The sequence below is a fragment of the Culex pipiens genome, chromosome 2 (genome assembly GCF_016801865.2).
Source record: "Culex pipiens pallens isolate TS chromosome 2, TS_CPP_V2, whole genome shotgun sequence".
Classification (NCBI taxonomy): Eukaryota; Metazoa; Arthropoda; class Insecta; order Diptera; family Culicidae; genus Culex; species Culex pipiens.
Genome location: NC_068938.1, coordinates 177,514,392 through 177,533,291, shown reverse-complemented (window position 1 = coordinate 177,533,291; position 18,900 = coordinate 177,514,392). Strand labels below are relative to the sequence as shown.

Sequence of the window (18,900 nt, the reverse complement as noted above, 5' to 3'; positions counted from 1 at the left end):
AGAACAGCAAGAACAGCAAGAACAGCAAGAACAGCAAGAACAGCAAGAACAGCAAGAACAGCAAGAACAGCAAGAACAGCAAGAACAGCAAGAACAGCAAGAACAGCAAGAACAGCAAGAACAGCAAGAACAGCAAGAACAGCAAGAACAGCAAGAACAGCAAGAACAGCAAGAACAGCAAGAACAGCAAGAACAGCAAGAACAGCAAGAACAGCAAGAACAGCAAGAACAGCAAGAACAGCAAGAACAGCAAGAACAGCAAGAACAGCAAGAACAGCAAGAACAGCAAGAACAGCAAGAACAGCAAGAACAGCAAGAACAGCAAGAACAGCAAGAACAGCAAGAACAGCAAGAACAGCAAGAACAGCAAGAACAGCAAGAACAACAAGAACGACAAGAACGACAAGAACGACAAGAACAACAAGAACAACAAGAACAACAAGAACAACAAGAACAAAAACTGGATTTGTTAATAAAAACAAATAAATCTATAAAACGGCTAAAATAAACCATACAATTTACTAAACTCCTTTTTTTACTCGGGCTTCTGACCTTCTCCTGCGCCCAACATATTTTTCATTACCCCGTGCGCTGCGTTGTGGTCCAACCCATCCACACACCGCACAAATCTTATCCGGACGAGTAGTAATTCCACCCCAGATCGTGGAACCGATCGATGACACGCGGCGGCACTGCCAATGCAAAGTCAGGCACTCCAGAGAGCAGAGAGATCGCGCGAGAAGACGAACCCCTCCGCGGGGCAGTCGCATTTCTTATCGATCTACAACGACGACGCAGAGTTATCTGGCTCGTACGACCATGGGCTGGCAGAACCGACGACGGCGGGACATGGCAATTATTGCCGGGAGACATATGACACGTTTATCTGATTCTGGAACAAGCAAAGTGCATATTCATTTGTAGCATGCTTTATGTTGCACACACACACACACACTAAGGGAACCTCCTCGCTGGAACCTTGGCCTCTGCTCGTGGGATCCACGACTTGGGACGAGGTCGCTCCTCGTTGGTGGGAATTGGAATGATACAATTTAGCTTTCCACTGGCATTTTTGCTTCTTTTTTGTGTGATCGCATCAAGCGTAGTAAATAGCAATTACAATTCGCTTAATCTTCTGGCGTGATGAAATACGAGCCTTAATAATCCAGTGTCGTTACAGAGTAATTTGTATGAATATCATGAACTTAAAATAAGCGTTATCTGATCGTAAGAAATGTGTTTTTTTATTCCATTACCGTTTATCAACAGCCTTCTTAAAACCTAAAATGATTCCAGGGAACTATCCAGCTCGCAGATGTACCTCTTTTTTTGGTCACACACTGCATCGTTCCACAGCGTTCCCCAGGGTCCACCTCCAACCTCCAAACAGTGCTCGTCACCACCCACGTTGTTCGGTTCTCCCGGGGCAAAGTTCGTATATCCGGATCGTGCGCCAAGCCGTTGATTTCCGGTGATCAACTCGAAGCTTCCAGACATGCCCGTATCCGTCCCGGCGATCCACCACGGTCCCCGCTGGTTGATGTCCTCCTGAGCGAGTGCCGCCCTTAGCTTCACGTCATCCAGGGCCGAGTGGACCGAGGCCAGCCGGAGTCCGTGCGCTCGGCACTTCTGACAGGCCTCGATGAAGGTCACCGGTTCGTCGTTGTAGACAAAATAGCGCTGGTACGAGTTGGGGAATCCGGCTCGGGGAGAGATGCCCGAGGTGGAGTTCTTGGGAGATCCTGGTTTTTTCAGAGGAGAAGCTGAACTGGTTGATACCAGAGCTGCTGCTAGTACAAAGACTACCGAAGCTGCTTTGAAAGACATTTTGAGAATACTGAATATCTCTGAGAAAATAACGCCTTTTTACAGTACATTCAAATGTAGTATAGATCTAGTACATCGTTGTAGTACATCGAACTGATGTAACCACTCGAAATACTTTCAATGAGTAAAGTTGAGAACCATGTCATACTTGAGATGTGATGTAATGAAGTTCACTAGATGATTAGGTAACTTTAAAATAATTTGTTATTCAAGCGATGATGCCTCTTTGAAAAATTCCTTTCAAAACATTAAATGCAAATATAACAATCATTATCAAACGATCGTCTCGAAACTCATCCCGTCATCAGACATCCTAATGATGCTGCCCCGATCTTGTTGCCCTTAATCGCGCATCGCCCGAGGACATGGCCCCTTTCATGCGACCCCAAAAATGTGATCTTAATTTCTATCATCAACGAGACACAGCCAGCATCAACTCCGGTGATCACCAGGTCGATCATTCATGAGTGCAGCAGCCTCTTCCATACAAAGATCGCTCGCTGCGAATCACGTAGCTCGCGGCCAATTTCTTAATGACGCCTCACATTAGTCAAAACAACAGCCAACTCGCAAAAAAAGAAGAAAACGATGAAAAATTGAGGGAAAAAATACAAAACTGCAGATTGAGACCGTCTCGCCTTCGTCAATCGAGCATTTCTCCGGCCCCCTGTAATAAGCCCCCCGTCCGGGGCCGTCGTCACCAGGTTCCCTGCCCTACCTTGGGAAGACCCACGGACCCCGGGCGAAACAAATTGAAAAAGATTATTCTCGCTGGACGGTCCGCGGGGTTGGCATGCGTGGCCGAAGCCCAATATTTAGTGTTATGCAAATGACAGTGGCACGGAAGCTGATTGGGGTCTCTCGTCGTCGTGGTGGGATCTTGCCGAAGCACTAGACTGGTTCAAATTTTGGCTGCTTTTGAAAGCCCACGATCGATCTTCAAACCAAACTTGAACCAACCTGCTGCCCCTCAGTTGTACCTATCACTTTCCTGAACAACCGGTTGATCGATCCGGTGGGGTGCGTCAAGTTCCCTGTTCCCAGGTTTCGCGGGTAGTACTTTGCGATAATTCCGCTAATATGGCTGTCGCGTCACCGCCACCGTATGGGACACATTCTTTTGAGAACCCTCATTACGGCAGGGTCCCATGCATCTTTCCGCTGTCTCCGTAAGTCGTATGTCGAACGGTTATTAAGCGTCGTGGTCATCTTGGTGTGTCCTTCACCTGGGATGGGGTTTTGTCACCGAGGACGCGTCCGAGCGTGAGAAATGGATCGATTGGTCGTCTCGGGTAGGAGCAATTAGAACAACGTTGCGAAAAGAAAAACTATTTCTGTGGCATTTAACTCAACCTTTCTCTAGTAAAGTTCCAAATAAAAATATTGGCTAAACTCTTTTTCCAACTACATCATGATATCGTTACTATGAAAAGAGTTCTAAAATTGATATCTTTTCAGCGCGAGTCGTGCATTTATCCAATTAATGCTTCCAATCTGGGTAATTCGACCAGTGCTAACAATGTTGGACAAATTTCAAACATTTAACAATTTCGAGACAAATTTTCAATAAGATTTTCTAATGACATGTCTTACAGCATAAGTTAATTCAGTGAATTCAACCATTTTCATCCAGTACACTGTGAAAACTATAATAACGTTTGCATAGCTGCTCAATTTGGTAAATTTGCTATTTGAATAAAAATTAAAAATTGATAAACAAGTTTTAATTAAATGAATGATTTTTTTCCAGATCTAATCTTGAAGCTAAATTACACTTAAACGAATTCCTAGGAATATATTATGGAGACAAAAAAAAAGAATTTATATGCAGGGGTCAAAACTCTACATGCTCTAAATGATTATTTTACTGCCTGATCACGAATCCAAGGTATTTTTTTTTTTAATACTTAGACATATTTTTCGATTATTTCTAGCTTGAAACTGTGAATAGATAGACATCTACGGGATTTCTATGGGTTCAAATGAGAAAAATGAGTTCAAAAAATCGTGAACAAGCGTTCATAAAATTGGGAACCAGAAACAAAGTGTTCAAGTTTCATGGTACTTTTCCTCAAATACACAATTTCTGGAGAAAACAAATAACTAGTCTACCCTAATGTCACTACTACACTGAACCTGATCGAGAAAAAAAATAATATTATAAGTTACTGTAATAAAAAACAAAACTTTATGAAAAATTATTTAAAAAATATGTGTGAACCAGCCTAGTGCTCTTATAAGTACTTACACTTATTTTATTTTAGGGATCAGAATTCTATAAATACATATTTTTTATAGATTCCATTTGTTTAAACATTCGTTTTTATTTTATGCAAACATTTTTTTAACTCTATAAAATTACTTTTAATTGACATTTTTTTGTTGAATACTTGACATTTCAAAATTATTGTACACCTTTGTTTGGAAAGGCTGAACTGTGCCCAATGTGCACCATTATTTTTGAATTTTTGAACGACTTTTTTGAACTGATCACTTTTTATATATCGTCAGCTGTGTGCTATCTTGTGATATAGACCATTTTGGTCGAAAATCAGTTAATGATGACGTTTTGCTATACTTAACAAACACTACAAGATGCTTTAACCCGATTTTGGAAACTCGCTTCCGATTCCCGGATATCGCAATACACACTTATGACATAGACCATTTTATCATCAAAATGATCATGCACACTTGTGACACGTCATACATGTTGTTGGAAAATGTGGAAATTTTTTCTTGTTTTTCACAAATTTATGTTGATACACATTTTCTGAAGGCAATGCAATCTTTTGTTTTTGGTAATATACTGATTAAGTCGGTTAAACTATTGATTTAAGTCTATTTTAGTGTGTATGGAAATTCTGTGCACACTTGTGACACGTAGTACAATTTTACTTTCGAAACACACTTGTGACACGTGCTTTTCAGATTTTTGACTACATAATTTACTGTATCTTTTAACTGGTGTAACCAAATTAGTTGAAACTTGGAGCGTTTGTTAAGCGATAGTATACAAACCGATTGCTTCAACAAGTTTGGCTCTATCATTCATAGTTTAGAAAATATTTATCATCAAACTTTAAAAATCGATTTTCTCGAAAAGTACTAAATGGTCGTTGTCACAAGATAGCACACAGCTAACGATATGAGCACATAAGATGATTCTGAGAACGGATTTTCTGATCGTTTTGTGACTTTTGCTAAGTAGAAGGTTATTATAAACCAATTAAATTTATCCCCTTCGATTTCTTTCTTATTTAGATTTGAAAATTAAAAAAATGAATGTATTCTTGGCCAGAATGTGAAGTCTTGAAAATAAGTGTTTCTGGCAGGGCTATGAAATCTGAGCCAGGGCCAGAGTCGGTGAAGTCAGGTCATTTTGGAAAGTTGGTCTTGGAGTCCGAGTTGGGCTCGGCCAAGACTAAGACATTTAGCCGTCGTATTTCATTTACCGATTTTTGAAAATTATTGATTGAATTTTCGATGTCAGAAAAACTTGTTTTATAATTTTTTATATATTGATAAATAACAATATTTTCATAAGTTTTAAAAACACCAACACCATAAGTATCAAATAGAAAGATTTTACCTCTTTGTGAAAATAAGTGGAGTTGTTCTCTAAGATTTTGCAAATATACTTTTCTTTGTATTATTTGATTGGATGAAATTTTGTCCAAACATTTCATTTGTATTTTTCATAATTAGTTTTTTCATATTAGGCTCCATTTTTTATACAAGTTTGATGCCCAAAATACATATTTATAAATTAAAAAAAAAACATTAAAAAGAAATCATCTGAGCCATATTGAATGATGGTGCATAATCTGGTATAGGAGATAGGAATTTTTTTAAACATTTTGTTTTTTGCAAACTATTGAAAACTAGGAAAAAAAGTTATTAAACATCATTTTATAGCAAAGTCGAATTTGCAATCCAAACGTGAATTCACATTTTTTTAATTTAATGTACCGCTATCTAGTTATAGCTACTTCAAGATATAAATTTTCGTTTTTTCTTTATTTTTAAAATACTTCTTGAAAAACTCCTGAAAATATATTGTTCAAATCTGAGAAAACAATTACCTCTTTCTCTCTGGAACTTTCAAAATTGGGCAGGTGGTTTCTGAGATACAGCCTCACAAAAATTTAAATCGATGAAAATTACTTTTCAAAGTGTCATTTGATTAGCCTGTAATTTTTAACTGGCGATATCTCGGAAAGTATTGGTCTAATTTTCAAAGTTAAAAAAAATAAACTTTTGCAAATTTGTCAGACCTTTTAAATAAAAACATTTCAAAAAATATTTTTTGAGGTTTCTGAAGCTCCCCCTTTCCAGCCTTAAAGTCGGTCCGACACTATTTTTTTCAATAAACTTCAAAATTTGATTGGGAATACAAGTTTCATCGTTTAAAAACTCATTTCCTTGCATTTATAATAATATTTAACAAGTTTGAACACATTTTAAAATATTTTACTGGCGATTTCACTGAAAAAAGTTTGATTTCGCGCTGCACTCTGCCCTATGAATTCAATTCCGAAATAAGTTTCTCACATATAAAAACCGAACTATGCGGGATTTATCCCTTTATGTTGAAAAGTACATTATGTACTTCCGAGTGCTGCGCAAAATCAAACTTTTTTCAGTAAAACCGCTGTATCTCGCCAATTGTTCATTTTAGTTTGAGGTCTACATTGATTATTATGTAAAATTGTCCGGGGAACACGATGGTGATAAAATCAAACAAATAAAAGTATAAGAAATTGGTCAAAACTGAATTTCAATACTTAAAACGTGAAAATATAACGTTAGTGGGCATTTAAGGGATAACATTTTATTTTTATCGAATTCCTTGGACAATTTTTCATAAAATGCAACCTGTCCTGAGCAATTCTCTGAGATTTCGGTCATTCGATTTTTTTTGTATTTTTTAATCCGGCTGAAACTTTTTTGGTGCCTTCGGTATGCCCAAAGAAGCCATTTTGCATCATTAGTTTGTCCATATAATTTTCCATACAAATTTGGCAGCTGTCCATACAAAAATGATATGTGAAAATTCAAAAATCTGTATCTTTTGAAGGAATTTTTTGATCGATTTGGTGTCTTCGGCAAAGTTGTAGGTATGGATATGGACTACACTGAAAAAAAATGATACACGGTAAAAAAATTTTTGGTGATTTTTAATTTAACTTTTTGTCACTAAAATTTGATTTGCAAAAAAACACTATTTTTAATTTTTTTTATTTTTTGATATGTTTTAGAGGACATAAAATGCCAACTTTTCAGAAATTTACAGAATGGGCAAAAAATCTTAGACCGAGTTATGATTTTTTGAATCAATACAGATTTTTTCAAAAAATCGAAATATTGGTCGCAAAAATTTTTCAACATCATTTTTCGATGTAAAATCGAATTTGCAATCAAAAAGTACTTTAGTGAATTTTTGATAAATTGCACCGTTTTCAAGTTATAACCATTTTAGGTAACTTTTTTGAAAATAGTCTCAGTTTTTCATTTTTTCAAATTTGTGCCCATCTTTGCCCACCTTTGAAAAAAATATTTTTGAAAAGCTGAGAAAATTCTCTATATTTTGCTTTATTGAACTTTGTTGATACGACCCATAGTTGCTGAGATATTGCCATGCAAAGGCTAAAAAACAGGAAAATTGATGTTTTCTAAGTCTCACCCAAACAACCCGCCATTTTCTAATGTCGATATCTCAGCAACTATAAATCCGATTTACAATGTTAAAACATGAAACATTTGTGAAATTTTCCGATCTTTTCGAAAAAAATACTTTCAAAAATTTAAAATCAAGACTAACATTTCAAACGGGCCAAACATTCAATATTACGCCCATTTGAAATGTAAGTCTTGATTTTAAATTTTTGAAAATATTTTTTTCGAAAAGATCGGAAAATTTCACGAATGTTTCATGTTATAACATTGTAAATCGGATTTAAAGTTGCTGAGATATCGACATTAGAAAATGGCGGGTTGTTTGGGTGAGACTTAGAAAACATCAATTTTCCTGTTTTTTAGCCTTTGCATGGCAATATCTCAGCAACTATGGGTCGTATCAACAAAGTTCAATAAAGCAAAATATAGAGAATTTTCTCAGCTTTTCAAAAATATTTTTTTCAGAGGTGGGCAAACATGGGCACTAATTTAAAAAAATGAAAAACTGAGACTATTTTCAAAAAAGTTACCTAAAATGGTTATAACTTGAAAACGGTGCAATTTATCAAAAATTCACTAGAGTACTTTTTGATTGCAAATTCGATTTTACATCGAAAAATGAAGTTGAAAAATTTTTGCGACCAATGTTTCGTTTTTTTGAAAAAATCTGTATTGATTCAAAAAATTATAACTCGGTCAAAGATTTTTTGCCCATTCTGGAAATTTCTGAAAAGTTGGCATTTTATGTCCTCTAAAACATATCAAAAAATAAAAAAAATTAAAAATAGTGTTTTTTTGCAAATCAAATTTTAGTGACAAAAAGTTAAATTAAAAATCACCAAAAAATTTTTTACCGTGTATCATTTTTTTTCAGTGTAGTCCATATCCATACCTACAACTTTGCCCAAGACACCAAATCGATCAAAAAATTCCTTCAAAAGATACAGATTTTTGAATTTTCACATATCATTTTTGTATGGACAGCTGCCAAATTTGTATGGAAAATTATATGGACAAACTAATGATGCAAAATGGCTTCTTTGGGCATACCGAAGGCACCAAAAAAGTTTCAGCCGGATTAAAAAATACAAAAATTAAAATTAAAGAAAAAAGACCGATTCCGTAGAGAACTGCTCTCCTGTGAAAGTCTTTTGCTCAAATAGTTGCAAAGTTATGATAAAAAGAAAAAAAAGTTTTTTAGAAAATCGTCAATAAAGAGGGTGGTGCCACAAACAGAGGGATGGTTTAATCAGCACCAGCATCTGGTCCAAATCGGTGAAGGTCGAGTCCAAAAGTGTACTCAGTTGACCTGGAATGACCCATATATAAAATGTTCAAAATACCAATGGACGCAAACAGTTGTTTTTCTTAAGAAAAAATATTCATCAATTCTTAGATTTTTCGAAAACTAATGATTGCAAAACAACTGGACTGGTGTAAACAGGTATTTCAAAAAACTTTTGTCGTCCAAATGTGCTTGTTATCTCATGTTTTTTTTTTATAAATAATAGTTTCATCTTTTACTTGATCCTACACCCAAAGTTAAAGAACGAGAGGATAGTCCTCACGAAAAGAAACGTGAGGAAAGTGCTATTTTGCGAGAGTAGAGTCCTCTGTTCATTCGTTCATTGGAACAGTTCATCCTATTGAGTGGCTTATATGGACAAATGACCGCCAGTTAGTCACCGAACCATGGTGGCTCATACGGCAAAGGCACTGTTCAATATGCTGAAGGTCTTGGGTTCGAGTCTCGGTACCGGTACTTTTTTTTTGACAGATGAACTTTTTTTAAGATGAGTAAAGTACTCTCGGTAATTTCGGGATATATCCTCTCCGTCCACACACTGTACCATTTTACTACCGAATCGTGCTCTTTATCCTCTCGTATGCCGATGTTCAGTTCTGGGTGTAACGAGTTATTAGTCAGGACGATTATTAACCCATCGATTATTCGATTTGCTTAATCCGTGAAAATACTGTCCTTATTTGGTTATCCGATGTTCGACTATCATTCCAAAAAACTATTTATGATATTTTAAATATTTTTATTTACTATCTTTAATTCAAATTTGAATTTTTCGTCCACAAAGTAATCAAACTTGAGTGTTTTTTTGCGTGTAACATTTTCAATAGAATATTCTCAACATTTAAACACTACCTATATGGTAGCCGCCATTTTGAATAACATAGATTGAAGATCAATTTTAAAAGTCATATGAGTGATTATCGATAAGAACTAAGACAACAACAAAAACTTTGTTACAATTGAACTATCCGAAGATTTGATTACAGTTAACGCAAGCCTTTTTTGCTAGGACTTTGGATTGTTGAGCTCGGAATCCCACCCGTCAAAAGAAAAAAAAACTGAAGAAAATGTAAAAACATTGACAAAAAGTACATTATCTAACCTCTTCGACAATCTCGCACTCTCCAATGCAATACTGCCTCATATAACCATGCTGCTGTAGCTTTTCCACTCCTACACGTAACACGCTGTAAGCCTCCCCGTCCAAAAAAAAATCACATTCCTCAATTAGTCATCCAGCTGGGCCAGGTAGCGATCGATACAGGCAATTAATTAATTGGTGGATGAATTTCCACCCCGAGATCACCCCGAGCAGCACCCAAAACACCCAATGGTTGTTTTTTTTTGCTTGCTACTTTTCTTCACTCGCTCACTGCACAACCAATTACGCACGGCATTAATGATGATCTTTAACGGTTATTAAGGCAGTATAAGTACTTTTTCTCTACACTCTCTATTTTGCAGCGGCGGGGGCCTTAATTCGGTGTGACCTGGTTACTTTTGTGCCGATGATCGGCTTTGGTGGAAGGGTGAACGTTGAACAAAAAAAAATCCGGGGGTCTTAATGAATAAATCACCACGAAATTAATCCTCTCTCCTTTGGGGCTACTGAGCTGGGCACTTTGAAAAGTTTGAAAAAGGTTTTTCTTTTCTTGAAACATAATTTTTCTAAATCATGTTTTTTTTGCAATGCTCAGCTTTATTTATTTTTTGATTTTCATTAAAGTTTAATTTCTGTGAAAAGAAAACTTTTTTTTTACAGTTTCACCCCTTCAAACAGTGTTGCACAATCGATGAGCTGCCAAAATGTATGTTTTTCGTTAATTTGTGAGACCGCCGGGCAATTAATTGGGAATCGATTTCAGGTGGTGGCGGCGCGGAGGAGGTTGGTGAATGAATTGTGAAACCTCTGCCAGCTTCTCTTTTCTTTTTTCGTTGCTGCTCCTTTGTCCAGTCAGTGTGATTTATTCACGATGACGACGTGGAACATAACTGCTAATGGGAGCAGCTTTGGATTGGGGGTCTCACTCCAAAGGGCCAAAGTTTGAGGGGTCTGCGGAAACACTAATTTATTTGACCACAATGTGCAATCAAGAAATTACCTTGCTTCCCTTTTTTACTCTTATTTAGTGTAATTTTTTCTGGGGAATAATTCCAGTAGGATATAATTTAGAATAATCAATTTTTAAATAAACATTTTAATTTTTTTTATAAGTTTTTGTAGAAAATTATTATTTTAGAATTTAGCCCTTTTATAAAAATACTTCTACAAAACCTGTCCTTCAAAAGTGCAAAACACAAATTCTCACAGCAACACAGAAAAAATAACGCGACCGAAACCACAATCTCATTTAAGTTTATTGATTTCCTTGCCAAGTTGAGCCACCTTGGCTTGGAAGCAGCAGCGGGAAACAATTTGAGGTGACTGCACCTGTGAACCTTTTATTATTCTCAAGGGAAAATGCAAGTTATTTGTACAAGAGTCGGCAATTTTATACCCTTTCCTTTCATCATTCAGTTGATCAGATGATGTGATTTAACGTGTAGCTGAGAAGTCAGAAAAGCTTCGACTGTTTACAAAAAAAACTGATTTCGCAAATAACATCAACAGAAGCAAAAAAAACAAATCCATACCTTTCAAAAACAAAAAAAAGAAAAAATGAAATAAATAAGAAAAAAAGCAACAATACAGCGATTTAAGAGCGAGTCCACAAACAGGGCATACCCCTTTGTATGGGACGTCATTTGGACCTCACCAATCTGCCTGAAATTTTCAGGGGTTGTTTGTACATATAAAACTAGCATCTGGCCAAAATATGAGCACTCTAGGTCAACGGGAAGTGGGGCAAATCGGGACACAAAGTTTGAAGGTTCAAAAACGTCAAAAATTTTAAAATGGCTGTAACTTAAGCAAAATTCAATTAATTTCTAAAATTCAAAATGCATCTGAAAGGGCTTAAAAAATGCAACAAAATGCAGGGAGAAGCATCCCAATTGGTTGAATCTGAAGGGAGTAATTGGTATTTTAGTGAAAAAATAGCATAATTTTCAAACTCAAATAAAAAAGTGTTCCATCCAGATATCAACTCGGTTCGACCTGCAGCTTGTAGGGGACATCTGGGACTACCATCCGAGACTGAGAACGCTTTGGGTAAGGCAGTTTAACATATTAAATAGACACTTTTACTTTTAGTGAATTTTTTGGTTGTACATTTTTGCTCGGAGGACCCCTTAGATCAAATTTTCCGGTGATAATTTTATCATATTCGTGTTTCTGAGACAATTTCACAATAGAAACATGCATAAATATGTTTATTTTCATCCCTTTTAACCCTTTAAAAATTAAAAGTTCAAAATAAAAACTTATATTCACAGTTATTGAAAATAAAGTTCGTTTCCAAGGATACTAGATGACACCAGAAAAAGCAGCTCCTTAAAAAAAAAAAAAAAAAAAAAAAAAAAAAAAAAAAAAAAAAAAAAACTTATATTCACAGTTATTGAAAATCCAGTTCGTTTGCAGTTATTTGAAAAATCAAGTCTGTCATATAAAAATTGCCAAAAACCGTCAAAAAAACTATTTTTTAAACATTTTTATTTTTAAAACCGCTGTAACTTCACAAGGATTGAACTAAGGACATGGGTCAATATGGAGACTTTTATGTAAAATTGTCTGGAGAATCGATTCCCGTATTCGGATTTTGAAAATTTTGACGTTTAGAGCACTTTTCAAAAAAATTGTTTCAGTAAATGATTTTTGTATTTTTTTAGGTGAGTTGCTCCATCTTGCTTTTTACGTGAGTCTTTTTGTAACATCTTAGGCTATTTTCACAAAAATTTTGAACGAAAAAAAATCGTAGGCTCACCTTCAAATTTGACTTTTAAACTTAAAAATCAAAAAATCTCTTAAAGGTGTAGTGTTTTTTTCTTTCAGTGTATTTTATTTTCGGAAAGCCCGTCCAATTTCCTACAAGTTTGTCTTTGACCACTTTTTGATACGATGCAACGGCTTCGAGATAAAGCAACATTTTAATTACGAAATACAAACATATTTAAAACACTTACGCCCTTCTCAATTGTCATTATCGAGTGTAACTGGCTCCATATACACAAAAATGGCTTATATATGCCTAGGATAACATGTCTACAAAGTTTCATTGAAATCGGAGAGGGTCGAGAAAAAAGTACCTAAAAAATTCCTGTTTTGGGCTGGAATTGCTCATAGTAATTCGGTTTTGTTTTAAACACATCATATTTCTTACCGTCTACATTACGTATTCATGTTCCTAACAATAAAAATCAGCGATTCAAATTTACAGAAAACAGTCCATTAAGTTTTAATTTCGATGAGAGTTTTATATCAAAATTCCTCAAAATCATCAAAAACAAAAACAGCCATCTTTAGATAAATTTTAATATTCCACTCGATTACCGGACGACCTACTGGTTAGTCACAAGCATCAATGGCCAGAGGCCATATAGGTCATTAGTGGATTATAATTCCTTGTCCATTTTTAAATCAGCGTTCAGCAACATCTTAGCATAAAATTTAAAAAGTGGACCAGTGAGTTACGTCACGATACGCTACGTCCCACGATTGTTCGACTACTGGTTTCCGGTTGGCGATTCTGTGTTTGCATTTTCACAAGGAGTTAGATTTCTCTATTTTTATGGTGCTTTTTGTAATACTCGCTATTAGTTCAAATACTAACTGCAATTATATAAAATATGTTTATTCCCAACTCAGTCAACAGTCACAACTATCCAACTCGCAGATGTACCTCTTTTTCAGGTCGCAATCGCAATCGTTCCACAGCGTTCCAACTGTCCATCCCACCTCCAAGCAATGCTCGTTACCACCCGCGTTATTCGGTTCTCCCGGGGCAAAGTTCGTATAACCTCTCCGCCCGTCAATCCGCATGTTACCGGTGATCCACACGAAGCTTCCAGACTGGCCCATATCCGTCCCGGCGATCCACCACGGTCCCGGCTGGTTGATGTCCTTCTGGGCGAGTGCCACCAGCAGCTTCGCGTCATCCAGGGCCGAGCGGACTGAGGCCAGCCGGAGTCCGTGCGCACGGCACTTGTGCCAGGCCTCGAAGAAGGTCAGCTCTTCGTCGTTGTAGACAAAGTAGCGCTGGTACGAGTTGGCGAAGCCGGCTCGGACTGAAATGTCCGAGGTGGAGTTCTTGGCAGGTCCTGGATTTGTTAGGGGAGAAGCTGATACCTGAGCTACTGCTAGCACAAAGGCTATCGAAACTGCTTTGAACGTCATGTTTAGGATAGTAATGAGTTTACAATCGATGGATCCGTTTTATAGTGATTGGAAAGTGCGACTTCATTAAATGAAATTGTATCAAGTGTTTCTACAAATAAACTTGAAATACCCGAAGCACTTGATAACCAAATTGGTTCTTGTTTGAACCGGATATCTCCAATTGAAAGGACTTTTGATAAATTGATAAGAAACTTAATTTGTTATGTGATAAAGTTGTAGATACTAGGCGTTCTTCTCAAACAATAAAAAAAGATTCCCGGATAACCGGATATCATCAAATGACTAGGTTCTTGAAACGCTTGATACTTATAAGATGACGTGTGAGGCACTTGATGTATGAGGCAATCAAGGCACTTGTAAAGTTGTATAATATTGTTTTGATTACAAACAAATTGCAATCAGTTTTATGTGAATGCTAATACACCATATTCTTTTTTTAAGTCACCTTTTTTTAAACGATTCTCGATTTACGCAACTTTTTTTAAGTCATGGCTTAAAATGAGAATGTCCATGACTTAAATTGAGAATATGACTTAAATTAAGAATCTTTGGGATTTCGTAATTTGTCGGAGAATTTTCATCATGTATCAATTGTATTTGGTTTAGTTATGTTATTAAAACATTTTAGCATGGTTTTGGAACACCTGGGATGTTCTAGTCCATCCGAAACTTCCGGAAATTTTGTGCAGCAGGCTAACCGAAGAAAAAAGTTGAAACTTCAAAATTTTGACAGCGGATCCTACCCAGACTGCTTCAGTGAGTGCGGTAGGCTACAGTGCATTGTTGTAACAACTTATTGGGATGATCTGGGACATCCAAGGACTCCCTGGAGTTAAGATCTGTGGGTCTACCGCCGTAACAAGCAAGAGGTCGACATATTTTGACCCCGGAACATATCCGCATAGCTTCAGTGAGTATGGTAGACTACTTTGCTGATGTGTTGGGATGTCCTGGGTCATCCAAGGACTCCCTGGAGTTAAGATCTGTGGGTCTACCACCGTAACAAGCAAGAGGTCGACGGATTTTGACCCCGGAATATACCCGCATAGCTTCAGTGATCATTGTAGACTACTTTGCTGATCTGTTGGGCTGTCTTGAGTTATCCAAGGACTCCCTGGAGTTAAGATCTGAGGGTCTACCGCCGTAACAAGCAAGAGATCGACTTATTTTGACTCCGGGACATTCCCGCATAGCTTCAGTGAGTATGGTAGACTACTTTGCTGATGTGTTGGGATGTCCTGGGTCATCCAAGGAGTCCCTGGAGTTAAGATCTGTGGGTCTACCACCGTAACAAGCAAGAGGTCGACGGAGTTTGACCCCGGAATATACCCGTATAGCTTCAGTGAGTATGGTAGACTACTTTGTTGATGTGTTAGGCTGACTTGGGTCATCCAATGACTCCCTGGATATATGATAGACCATCAGATCTCAACTCCAGGGAGTCCTTGGATGACCCAAGTCAGCCTAACACATCAACAAAGTAGTCTACCAAACTCTCTGAAGCTATGCGGGTATGTCCCGAGGTCAAAATCCGTCGACCTCTTGCTTGTTACGGCGGTAGACCCACAGATCTTAACTCCAGGGACTCCTTGGATGACCCAGGACATCCCAACACATCTGCAAAGTAGTCTACCATACTCACTGTAGCCATGCGGATATGTACCGAGGTCAAAAACCGTCAACCTCTTGCTTGTTACGGCGGTAGACCCTCAGATCTTAACATCAGGGAGTCCTTGGACGACCCAGAACATCCTAGAACATCAGTAAAGTAGTCTACAATGCTCACTGAAGCTATGCGGGTATATTCCGGGGTCAAAATCCGTCGACCTCTTGCTTGTTACGGTTGTAGACCCACAGATCTTAACTCCAGGGACTCCTTGGATGACCCAGGACATCCCAACACATCAGCAAAGTAGTCTACCATACTCACTGAAGCTATGCGGATATGTTGCGGGGTCAAAATCTGTCGACCTCTTGCTTGTTACGGCGGTAGACCCACAGATCTTAACTCCAGGGAGTCCTTGGACGACCTAGAACATCCTAGAACATCAGTAAAGTAGTCTACCATACTCACTGAAGCTATGCGGATATGTTGCGGGGTCAAAATCCGTCGACCTCTTGCTTGTTACGGCGGTAGACCCACAGATCTTAACTCCAGGGAGTCCTTGGATGTCCCAGATCATCCCAATAAGTTGTTACAACAATGCACTGTAGCCTACCGCACTCACTGAAGCAGTCTGGGTAGGATCCGTTGTCAAAATTTTGAAGTTTCAACTTTTTTCTTCGGTTAGCCTGCTGCACAAAATTTCCGGAAATTTCGGATGGACTAGAACATCCCAGGTGTTCCAAAACCATGCTAAAATGTTTTAATAACATAAATAAACCAAATACAATTGATACATGATGAACATCCTCCGACAAATTAAGAAATCCCAAAGATTCTTAATTTAAGTCATATTCTTAATTTAAGTCATGGACATTCTTTTTTTAAACGATTCTCGAATTAAACACCCCCATTTCGTTGTGTAAATCAAGAATATGGTGTATATTTAAAGTTTTCTTAAAGCATTCTGGTATGATATATTTTTATCACAAAACAGGTTTATTTTAAGTTAAACGGCATTTTTTTTTTGCATTTTTTATTACATTTTATGTAAACAATGTCCATTAAAATTTGAACGCTTTACATATAAATGGTACGTTATTATAAAAAAATGCAAAATGATATATTATTTTAAAGGATTTTGTGATACAGATAGATGGATCCATTTTAAAAAAGTCACTTAGTCAACTCAATAATAATAATTAAATTAGAATTTATGTGCCAAATAAAGATCTTGCGTTATGTTTTTAAATGTCTTTCCTATAAAAAATCGAAGCCTAGCATTTTTGAACCTGTTTATTTTCAACATACAAAATTAAAATAAGTAAACAACAACAAGACAGCAGCAATACAACTTTCCACAACACTGAACTAATAAAATGCAAACACAAAAGGTATTTCGACGGATGATGCACAACCACACACACACTTACAAACCCCACCCTGTGTGTGATCCACGAAACCAAAGCCCCCTAAAAATAAAGAGGATAAGCAAATCAAAAGGAAAGCAAACCAATAAGAAGCCCCCCCTCTCTTCTTTTGGGGCCAAATTCTCCTTTCTCATATTGATAGCATTAATAAATTTAGAATATATTACTGTCATATCGATTTGGAAGCTTAAATCTTCTCGTTTGTTGTTGAATCTCGTTATTTTTTTGTTGTTTTCTTTGATGTTGTGTTTTTTTCCTTCTTAATCATATTCATTTCAGCAGCAGCCGCAGCACGTCACCAGCTTTGAGGGGGCCACTTTCAAATAAGCCGGATTTGGGAGAACGCACACACATCAGCAAACTATCATTTCGCGAGGATTAGCGCAAAAAAAAGAGAGCTAACGAAGCGAAATTGAGAAGCGGTGGAGAGAAAAGAAGGAGAATTGCCGTGCTTCTTCGGGGCGTTGAAGATGGAAGCGAAAAGGTGGTCGCGAGCTTAATATTTCTTTTTGGTTTATATTAAATTAATCCGAGTAACTACCGGTTTTGCCAGTTAAATCAAGATTGCAGTGTTGCTGAATGTAGATAAATTGATTGATTTTTTTCGATTTCGGATTTAAATGCAAGTTCATTTATCGATAGGTCAACTAAGAAATCATCAAATTTTAAGGAAATTAAAAAAAAACTGATGAGGGTAATATTCCACCAATTTACACAAAATCAGAAAAAGTGGCCCCGACCCCACTTCGAATTTCTTGAAACTTAGCTGTAAGGGGTAATTTTGGTCCCTGATTACGAATAGAAACGTTTAAAAAAGTAGAAAAATCTGGCAAACAAAAATCTCACAATTCTGAAAGGTGGAAAGGAGGAAGGATATGATTAAATTCATGAGTTTGTAGAATTCAGATGATTTAACCAATTTTATGGCCTAAAAAAATTGTTGAATTTACATTTTATTTAAGAAAAACAAATTCTATTTTAATAATTTTCAATAAAATTAGTTAATTTTAATTCATTAATTTTAATCGAAAATATCTGGCAAAATATTTGGCACAGAGAAGGATTAATCTTTATTCTGGCTGACATTTGAAAAATCTGGCTTTATCTGGCTACCAGGCAATCCCGGTGGGATGCCAGGTTGTCACACCGACCTTTTTCGTTTTTGTGGATTTTTACTAAGACACGTTTTACAGTGTTTTGTAGCTCCAAATCGTGAAGAGATAGAAATTTGGTGTAAAATGTGACGACCAATTTGATGGCGTACTCAAATTAAGAAAAAAAAAACGCATTTTTCGTTGAAATAGTTTGAAAATTGCTGCCATTTCCCATTATGACAATGACCCAAAGAGGTCATTTAAGCAGAAAAACAAAAAATAGCATATTTTTCCCAATTTACGGCTTTTACAGTTATAAATTTGGAGTTGGGTTATTTTTTAGAATGTATCAATGTTCTAAACAGTTGTAGAGAAAACAAAAACAAATATTTTGATGTAGATACAAGCTATCATAATTTAACGATAAACTGTTTTGACCATTTTTTCAAAGTTTTAACCCTTAACCTCTAACATCCAATGTTATATTGTATGTTTTTTTTTCGGAAAGTTCAGCAAACTTTGCATAATAATGATCCTTTGGACGCTTGTTGTGGCTCGTGTATTGCTAGAAAAGTGGGACTTTTTCTAAAGAAAAAATATATATTTTTATGATGAGCTGGATGATCTGCGTTTTGCTTTATTTTAGAAAAAAAAAATCTTATTCTAAGTGGTTAAATTTGTTGTAA

At 36.6% G+C, this 18,900-nt stretch overlaps 2 protein-coding genes across 2 annotated transcripts; both read right to left on the bottom strand.

The window, feature by feature from the left end:
* Nucleotides 1-1,233: 1,233 nt before the first annotated feature.
* Nucleotides 1,234-1,827, bottom strand: LOC120423929 (perlucin-like). Its single transcript, XM_039587911.2, has one exon. The coding sequence runs from the start codon at nt 1,825-1,827 to the stop codon at nt 1,282-1,284; it is 546 nt and encodes a 181-aa protein (XP_039443845.1). The 3' UTR covers nt 1,234-1,281.
* An 11,694-nt stretch (nt 1,828-13,521) lies between these two features.
* On the bottom strand, nt 13,522-14,085 carry LOC120423926 (perlucin-like). The gene has a single exon (XM_039587907.2). The coding sequence runs from the start codon at nt 14,082-14,084 to the stop codon at nt 13,557-13,559; it is 528 nt and encodes a 175-aa protein (XP_039443841.1). The 5' UTR covers nt 14,085; the 3' UTR covers nt 13,522-13,556.
* Between the last annotated feature and the right edge of the window lie 4,815 nt (nt 14,086-18,900).

Coding starts and splice junctions, on each gene's coding strand:
- LOC120423929 (XM_039587911.2), bottom strand. CDS start 1,827: ATGTCTTTCAAAGCAGCTTCGGTAGTCTTTGTACTAGCAGCAGCTCTG.
- LOC120423926 (XM_039587907.2), bottom strand. CDS start 14,084: ATGACGTTCAAAGCAGTTTCGATAGCCTTTGTGCTAGCAGTAGCTCAG.